The following is a 9820-nucleotide window of genomic DNA, read 5'->3' as shown; positions in this document are numbered from 1 at the left end:
CTAAGAGAATATATAAGGCACAATTAATTGAAAAATCTTTTTCACTTAGTGCATTTCATCATCTGAAAGGAGTGATGAAGGACTAAGTTTACTGAATCCAAGTAGACACTGCACAAATTATTACTGTCAAAGTATTCTGGCGCATGTATTTAAAAGCTAAGGTGGTTGCGGCCATTGTGTGACTCCATACCCATATATATAATTCAAATTCAGCACCTTACAATTCAGTTTGAAAATCAGACTTTAAACATACCTTTGCTGTTGTGTAGTCTACTACTTTCTTTGTGGTCAGATCACATTTGTTCCCTACCAACAACTTGTTGACGTTTTCACTGGCATAACGGTCTATTTCCTGCAGCCACTGTTTAACATTATTGAAGGACTCCTAAAAAGACAGGCATTTTAAAGAATGATAATATAGTTCTGGACACAACTGTTCTAATGAAGCAAGTGATAAACAGACACATCTCTCCTGACCTAAGAAAAGCTAGTGAGACAATCTAGCTACAAAAAAAGAACTCTAATGCTGGGAAAGAAGTGAACTGACATATTAAAATGATGATACATACGTACATGAATAAGAAAACAGAATTTGAAGGCTTGAGGATGAAAATGCCTTATCTGAGAGGGAAATACAGCTCAGCATTAAACTACAGCTCAGGCAAATCCAATTGTTTTGGAGTATGCCATTTATATGCACCACAAAACCTGGTTTTTGAAACGTGACAAAATTTTGGTTTATAAATAAGCCTACTAAATGTGAACTACTAGAGATGTCAAAAATTATTAAATAAACGGGTCCAAAGTAAAGATGCTTGTTTTCTTTTCTATAGCCATATTTAAGGGAGGAAATTTTCCATTTTTAAATATTACAAGTCATTACTTGAGATTTTTAAAACCAGCAACATTTTTTTCCTCATGTTGCTATCACTCACCCAGTACTCCTAATGGTGCTGAATCTAAAGCCTATAATTCTAGCTATCTCCTAATTACCTATGATTTCATAGTTGAGGTGAGATTTAACATCTCCTACAAGAATTATATATTCTAATTTTCAAAGTTCATCTTTCATTCTTTTCTTTGACAGGCAAAATAAAAGGACCCTGAAATTTTCTAACTTTCTGATCAAAAGAACAATTATGGCCCTCAGACCACATTCTTCACACTATCTCCACATCCCCCTACCTCCTTTCAAGAGCTCTCCTTTAGCTACTCACTCTCCTCTTAAAATCTTCCTCAAAGCTCATCCTATTTCTGAACCACATACTCCACAGGCAGAAGCCTCTAATCTTACTTTTGGCAATTCCGACAGGTCTAATTACCAGGCAAATTCCTGTTAACACTTAGCACCAAAAACACAGTATAAGCCAAACAACCCCAGTTCCCTACACACTCCTGACAAAATGATCAGTGATTTAGTTGATAATAAATATAACTTGGGTCCCTTGAAAGCAAATGTAAAACCAATTACTAAATTTCCTATTTACTAAAGGAAAATATTAGGAAATTTTGGTTGACCCATTCATTAGGTGTTCAAATGACGTAGGGGAGAAAAATAACAATGTACCTGTTCTTAAAAGATACATTGGTTTAAAACAAACGTTTTTTATGTCATTCACTTCCTTAGGGGTGGACAACGTTTTCTGCCATATAAATGATACTGATGGCTTATAAGTAAAATAGTCTGATAATTATCAAATAGTAACTTACTACTTTGTCAGTATAACACAATTTTTCCTGGAGCTTACCTGATCTGTCACATCATACACAACTATGATGCCATGGGCTCCTCTGTAATAACTGGAGGTGATTGTTCGAAATCTTTCTTGGCCTGCTGTGTCCCACTATTATAAAACAATCAAGAAATCCAAACAATTCCATTAAAACAGAGTTGGGGAAAAGGAGGGAGGAGGGAGAACAGTTTAGTTTACATAGTTGTGGACTACCAGGATTTGATATAGAAACATTAGCTCTCTGTGCTCACACTACTAAATTGCAGGGTAACTGCCAAATACCCGAAGGTCCAGAAAAGAAGGTAGTGTCTAATTTAGCTTGCAGTAATGCTACCAATACTATAATTATAAGCTCTTTGAGATCAGAAACTGTCATACTTTTCATACTCTCTACAGCCTTTAGCATTGTGCCAGGCTAGTATGAATGCAAAGACAGGCTGACTTGGTGTTAGGAAAGCTACTGGTCTACTAACATCCCTGTAACACAGTACAACTCTCACACATAAGACAAAATTATTTGCTAGCACAATTTATCATCATGGAAAGCACTGAAAGGACCTAATTCAGATAACCACCAGTCAAGATAGCACTTTAGCCATCTCAGGAACAATTATTTTAATCCTAGGGAAAACAATGTAAGGAAGATGATTACAAATACTTTTATAAAATTCATTTCAAGAGCAATTTACTGCACTTCATTTAGGCTCCAACACTGGAAACAAATAACATTGCTACATTAAAGTTCTGGGTTAAAAAAAAACTATTAAAAATATCAAGGGACTCCCTGGTGGCACAGTGGTTAAGAATCCACCTGCCAATGCAGGGGACACAGATTCGAGTCCTGGTCCGGGAATATCCCACATGCTGCGGAGCAACTAAGCCCGTGCGCCACAACTACTGAGCCTGTGCGCCTAGAGCCCGTGCTCCGCAGTAAGAGAAGCCACTGCACCTCAACGAAGAGCAGCCTCCACTTGCAACTAGAGAGAGCCCGTGCGCAGCAATGAAGACCCAATGCAGCCAAAAAAAAAAAAAAGAAAAATCAAGGAAACAGATTTTTAAAGCCACGATTTTAACCAGGGCAATGAGAATTTTGTTTAAATTGCTCCTAGACAATGTCCTTTTCTTAAAAAAATTGTTTAGAAAAGCTACCTACCCCACTAAAAAATACTGGTAAAAGATAACATCTTGATCGATGGGGAAATAACAGAATGGTTACTTAATGGTTACCATTAAAGAAACAAAAACAAAAAATGGACTTAAAGCCTAAGACAAGCGGAGATTAAGATGCAACAGCCTTTAGTGGGAAGCAATTGTAAAGTTTTGGAATATATCTGTGAACTTGACATTGATCCCCCCTAGTCCTAGGTGGCAAAAAAAAAAAAAAAAAAAAGTTCAGGAGCACTCAGTGAAATCACTTCCTTTTCTAAGACCTAGCCAACACAGAGCTGTTAAAAATAAGCTGCAATTTTGGGGAAATTTCAATACAAACTGGATATTAGATAACATTAAGGCATTAGTGTCAGTTTTGTTAGATGTAATAATGGTGGTTACATAGTAAAATAGAGATGCATAGTTAGTATTTCTGCAGTAAAGTATCATATCTATAATTTAACATACTGAGGGGGGAGGGCGGGGAGAAGTAATAATGAAGCAAATAATGTAGTAAGTTAACAACTGTTAATTTAAAACAAACAAAAGCCACCATAGCTTCATTACCTTTTTCGTCCAAAGTACTAGCCTATGAGAGTCAGGAGACTATCTAGATCTACTGTATCAGTAAGGAGCCTCAAGTCTTTCAGGATATCCTTGGAGAAGCATGACCTCTGGAGCCAAGGCAACGTGACTTCAAAACATCATCTTTAGCTTCCCGGTTATTTAACTCTAGGAAGAGTCACCTAACAGTTTCTTCGTCTATAAATCCCAGATACAGCTCACTTTATAGAATTGCTAAGTTTGAACTAATGCTTGTAAAATGCCTAGCACAACGCCTCATTATAGATGCTGCTCAATAAAATGTTAGTTTCCTTCTCTGCCCACCAACCCCTTTCACAAAGATAGCACAACAACAGGAAGAAAATGTTTCTGAATAAATGTTAACAAAGAATTGTAGCTGACTAAGCAATGGCACCCAAAGAGCAAAATTTCTGATGTCTCCTTGCCACTCTGAAAACTCTGCTGACTCTATATCCTAACAGTACCTTCCTCTGTAACTGATCACTCTTTATGTACATAATCCTCATTCCCCTCATAATCACAGGGTAACTGATTTTCCCGTGTTTGTCTCCTCCTATGGGGCTGTGTTTCATTCGTCCCTGCAACCTTGAATCTATCTGAATGTCTGTGTAATGTATGCATTTCCATAAAGCTTCGAAAATGAATAAACCATCACAGAAAGAGGCCTTTCATGGTACGGGACTAGACTCTGTACATGCCCCACACTGCTGAATGTTTTGTAATCACCAACTCTGATAAAGACCCAAATGGCACACTTGAACAGGAAAAGCAGAAAAGATAATTAAAATATAGATAAACCCAATTATTTTGAAAGACCCAGAAAACTTGGAAGGGTAATTCAAGCCAGGCAAGATGAAATGTAACAGGGTTAAAAGTAAAATCCTGCATTTAGATTTTTAATGCCCTAGTCACAAAATATAAGACTTAAAAACAAACAAAAAAAAACAACCAAAAACTAGTAGGTAAAATGGTTATTGAGATGGCAAATGTAGTAAATGCAGGTTTTCTTTTTATGTCCTTGAATGGGCCAATGATGAGAAAATGACATGAGTCCCTGAAGTGTAAGAGAAAAAAAAGAAATTCAGAGTCCAAATCAGTAGAGAATTTACCCCATGTAGCCACACTGGCTGGATTATATCTTTGTATTTGATTTTAGGAATCATATTTTAATAAACGGCACATATAAAATGTGAGAGTAACCGAAACCCAAATTGTAAAAGGTTCTGAAAACATGCTTCCAGATAAGAATGACGGACTTCAGAGGTAGAAGGTGTGGTAAAATCAATCTAAATGGCAGGCTGCCAATAGAAAAGAAATTAATCTCTATTAGGCAGCTGCAAAAGGCAGAGTAGTAAGAGACAGAAGTTAAAGGAAACTGGCTTTGGCTCAAAATAAAGAATTAATAACTAAGAGGTTATTTATAAATGGAACTAGCTGCTTTGAAAAATGGTGAGCTTCTCAGAAATGTTCAAAAAAAGGCACCAGATAGGGAAAGGAAATTCCTACTGAAGATGAAAGAAGACTGAGTGAGTGACCTATAAGATCCTTCCAGCCAGAGGAAGTAGCAATATATAAATGTTTCACAAAAATATACCCAAATGTTATGAAGACCAATGATCACACATAACACAATCATCTCACATCAGTAGTTACAGGCTTGGGTGCTTCTTTCTGAAATATTCTTTATGGTACCAAGTTGGCACTCTACATATAACGGGAAAAATCAAAATGGAAGATACTCTGTTCATTGGTTCAAAGTATTTCAAGGTATCTCTGATAACTACATCCTTGCAAGTCCTAATTTGGGATATCAAGGGTGTTCACTTGTATCAAAATCCACAATTCTTTTGTAATGTACCTTTCTTTTCCTTATCAGAGTCACATAAGAGAACAAATAAAAAAAATAATAACCTATCAAATATCCACTTGTCTGGGTGTGTGTCGCATCATCAGTAACAACTGTATATTGCCTAAAAGTTTACAAAGGGCTTTCACATACATTATCATACACACATACACAGAGCTATAGATTTGGTTCTCACAACTACCTTATTAGTTAGTAAATCAAGCATTATCACACTCATTTTAGAGGTAAGAAACTGAGTCTCAGGAAAAAGACTGAAGTAAGTTAAACCCATGACTCTGTAATAAATAGCAGAATGAAGACAACAAATCCAAGTTTTCTGACTACAAATTCAAAACTCCTTCCAGTTCAGGGTGTTATCAATTCTATATAAAGAACAGTCACTTGTTTTCTATGTTACCTCATACTAACAGCGAACTCTAAAAGATACCCAGAGATTTTTTTTTATGACCACAGGTATGTCCACACTGGTAGCACCCAGACCCGTATTAAGTTTCTACTACAACTGCCTACTTCTAATTCAGGGTTGAGGATATAAGGATGGATAAGGGAATGAGGATGGCACAGGGACACAAAATATTGAAAACAGAGAGCTATGGGTCACTTGGTTCTGCTAGTAACTGTAGGCAAGTCACCGAATCTCTTAGCATCCATCTTCTGAGCTGTAAAATATGTAAGAAAAGCTAAGTTCCCTTCCAATAAAATTCTACTTTTCTACAGAGTTGGTACATACTATCTAATAAATACTCTTCAACTAAACCACATATGAAGAACCTCTCCTAGGTTTCTTCTAATGTTCCATAGTATTCAGCACAATAAAAGACATACGAAAATTGCTCAATATACTTCTGCTATAAGACAAGGTAAACCTCAACTTAGACCCCTTAGACCACACTGATAAAAGCACAAGAAAAAGAACTAGGACCAAGTTTGACTTAAAAACATGTATTTCTCTGCTTTATGAATAGAAAATTCAATGAGGAAGGTAATCTTATATCATTTTTAATCTAAACAATTCTTATTCTACCACTGTCATTAGATGAATGATTCTTAAGATACTTTAATTTTATTAACATATTAAAAAATAACAAATACACTCTAAATTTACCAAAATAATTTCCACAAAAATTTCTAGTCCAAAAATTACTTACTATTTGAAGTTTGATTGTTTTCCCATCTAACTCTATAGTTCTTATTTTGAAATCCACACCAATTGTGCTGATATAGCTTTCTGTATATGTATCATCCTGAAGGGAAAAAAAGCTAACAATTAAAATGAATGTTCAATAGAGTAAATAAGAAAATATAAAGTTAACTTTTATCTACAAAGCTGATAAACAGTTTATAAGGCGTAACATGCTGAGAACAGCCACTCCATCCTCTCCTGCACTCTGTTCATGTTCTGAAGACAAAGTGCTATTTAACAATGGTTTCTTCTTAAAAGATTTTTTTTTAATAGCTATTCTTTAATTTTTCTAAACATCTCTTGGCAAATTCTTTACATACATATAGAAAAAGGTTTTATATTTTCAATGATTATGAATGATTTTTCTAATTTTCTAATCAGTGGAACTCTTGCTCCTCCCCATCCAACTTATTCACCACAAAGCTATGATCATGTCACTCTCCTGAAAATTTTTTAGAAGTCAATTTTATTTCTTAGTTATGACTTTTTAAACAGATATAATTCACATACATGAAACTCACCCTTTTAAAATGTACAATTCAGTGGTTTTTAGTATATTCAGAAGGTCGTGCAACCATCACCACTATTTAATTCCAAAACATTTTCATCACCCAAAGAACACCCTATACCCAGCAGCAGTCACTCTCCATTTCCTCCTCTCCCCCTAGACGCTGGAAACTACTGATCTACTTCATGTCTCCGTGGATTTGCCTGTGCTGGACATTTCACATGAACGGAATTATATACAATGTGGCCTTTTGTGTTTGGCTTCTTTCACTCAGCATAAACTTTTCAAGGTTCAGCCATGTTACAGCATGGATCATTCCTTTTTATGGCTTCATTACTTTTCATGGCTGAAAAATAGTACCCTGTATGGATATACCATATTTTGTTTATCCATTCATCAGTTCGTGGACATTTGGGTGGTTTCTACATTTTGGTTATTATGAACAATGCTGCTGTGAACATTTGTGTACAAGTTTTTATGTGAACAATGTTTAACTCAAGGTTAAACTTTTAAAATTACACTTTTTTTAAATTGAAGTATAGCTGATTTACAATGTTGTGTTAATTTCTGCTGTTCAGCAAAGTGATTCAATTATACATATATACAAATTCTTTTTTTATTCTTTTCCATTATGGTTTATCACAGGAAACTGAATATAGTTCCCTGTGCTATACAGTAGGACCTTGTCGTTTTTCCATTCTATATATAATAGTTTGCGTTTGCTAACCCCAAACTCCCACTCCATCCCACCCCATCCTCCCCTCCCCTTGGCAACCACTGTCTGTTCTCTATGTCTATGAGTCTGTGTGAACCATGTTTTGAATCATGAATCAAACCAACTATAACAACACACTTCTTAGACAACTAGGGAAATTTATTTTGTTAAGTCAACAAATGTATTTTATAGGAAAATGTCCAGTTCTTAGAAATACATATTGAAGTATATAAGGGGAAAATGACACACTTGGGATCTGCATTTGTGGCACTCCCAACAAAGAGAAGGGGAAAAAGGATTAAATGAAGCCAGTGTGGGGAAGTCTTGATAATGCTGAACCTGATGTGTACATGAGACTGAAACAAAGATCACTAAAGAATAAAATGTGATCAGAGAGAGTTCCAAGTGGCTAGAGGTAGTTATGCTGACTTATCCTCCACATATATTCACACTAATGCATACACAGAATCACTGGATAAAAGGATACTCTTGAAGCATTGAATGCAATTTGACAAAATGCTCATCATTAAATTAAAATTTTTTAATTGTCTAATAAGCATCAGGTACTATAGAAAGTGGATAGAGAACAAAATGAATGCAATAAACATTCATTCAGCACTCGTACATGCCACGTACTTTGTTAGAAATACTTATAAATGCTGTTAGAATTCTTATAAACCCCTAAATGACCCTCACTTGCGTGCCTCTGAGCCACTGCACATGCCCTTCCTACTGTCCAAATTCTCAGCATCTCCTTCTCCCCACTCCCAAGCTTTATCTCCCTACTCCCCCAGTCCCTGGGTCACATGGCAATTTTTATTCATTTTTCAATTCTGAGCTCAGGCAATACTGACTGTCCAAACATTCCCCAACTATTCAGCCAATAATTAAGAGATTCTTCCCTCTGTGCTCCCAAAGTTTATTATACATTTATCATACCTTTCGCAGCTTGTCTCTACTTCAGGGGTGTGAGAATCAGTATTTTCAAAATGCATCCTAGGTGATTCTACTGTGTAGGTAGTATGAAAACCTATGACTTACATCAACAGGCATCCTGGAAAGGATTTTCTTTGAAGCACAAATACCTCAGGCTATAGCCATTTTCCTCAAGAGAGGCCAGCTTCTTCCCACCTACCTAGAATTGCTGATTTAATACTAGGAATTATTCTTAATTTTAATTAATGTTAAATATTTGCCAATTTAATAAAAATTAAGTAGTATCTAATTTTAAAGTCCTTTAAATACAAATAAAATTGAACATTTTTTTCATATTTATTGGCAATTTGTATTTCTCCTTTTGTGAACTGCCTGCTCATGTATTTGCTCATATTTCCATCAGGGCAAACATCCTTTTATTATTAATGTGTAAGTGTGCTTTATGTATTGAGAATATCACCCCTTCCTCATATATATTTTTTTCCTAGTACCATTTGTCTTCCAACATTTTTATGTGCTCAGCATTAACTTCAATGCAATCAAATTTAACAATCTTTTCTTTCCTGATTTTTTTCTGCGTTAGAAAATACTTTCACACAAGATTAAAGAGCCACCTAGGTTTTATTCTGGTACTTCCATGGTCTCATTTTTTAACCATTATATATAGTGAAGTTTTATATGTATATATATGGGATTCACTAATATCACTTATATCATCAGAAAAGTCATATTAAGTATTTGAGATGCTGTCAAGCTTGCAGTGGTGAATTTTAAGTTTTCTAAAATTCTAATTTTCCTTTGAAAAGCTTGAATTTATTATTACAGGCAGCAAATGCTGTTAGATATTTTCCTTGAAGTGATAATGTCTGTTCATCTGATAAAATGCGTACCCAGTACTCAATTCTACATAATTATAGTTTGTTAGTTGTTCTTTCAAGTTAAAAAAAAAATGTTCAATGAGAAAAGCAGCTAGTTTAGCTCAAAATGGAAACAACTATACAAGTGCTTTTCTTTCCCTTGAGACAGCCAACATACTCCAGTCTTCAGTAAAACTACTTTATGCAAACTCCTCATTTCTTCACACAGAATATTTAAAAAAGAATACTCGAGGATCATGATTTTTTTAATTAATCATTTTTAGAAG

At 35.2% G+C, this 9820-nt stretch overlaps 1 protein-coding gene across 1 annotated transcript in view; it reads right to left on the bottom strand.

The window, feature by feature from the left end:
• The window catches only part of RAB1A (RAB1A, member RAS oncogene family), a 28631-nt gene that overhangs the window by 1747 nt on the left and 17064 nt on the right, over nt 1-9820 (bottom strand). The window contains exons 3-5 of the mRNA XM_036873692.1: nt 6483-6578; nt 1749-1844; nt 254-385 (exon numbers count right to left, since the gene is read on the bottom strand). Of these exons, the coding sequence (XP_036729587.1) occupies nt 254-385; nt 1749-1844; nt 6483-6578 (324 nt within the window). The remainder of the gene's footprint in view (nt 1-253; nt 386-1748; nt 1845-6482; nt 6579-9820) is intronic.

The sequence above is a fragment of the Balaenoptera musculus genome, chromosome 13 (genome assembly GCF_009873245.2).
Source record: "Balaenoptera musculus isolate JJ_BM4_2016_0621 chromosome 13, mBalMus1.pri.v3, whole genome shotgun sequence".
In the NCBI taxonomy this organism is placed as follows: domain Eukaryota; kingdom Metazoa; phylum Chordata; class Mammalia; order Artiodactyla; family Balaenopteridae; genus Balaenoptera; species Balaenoptera musculus.
The sequence above is the reverse complement of the archived record's forward strand: the minus strand, read 5'-3'. Positions and strand labels throughout refer to the sequence as shown.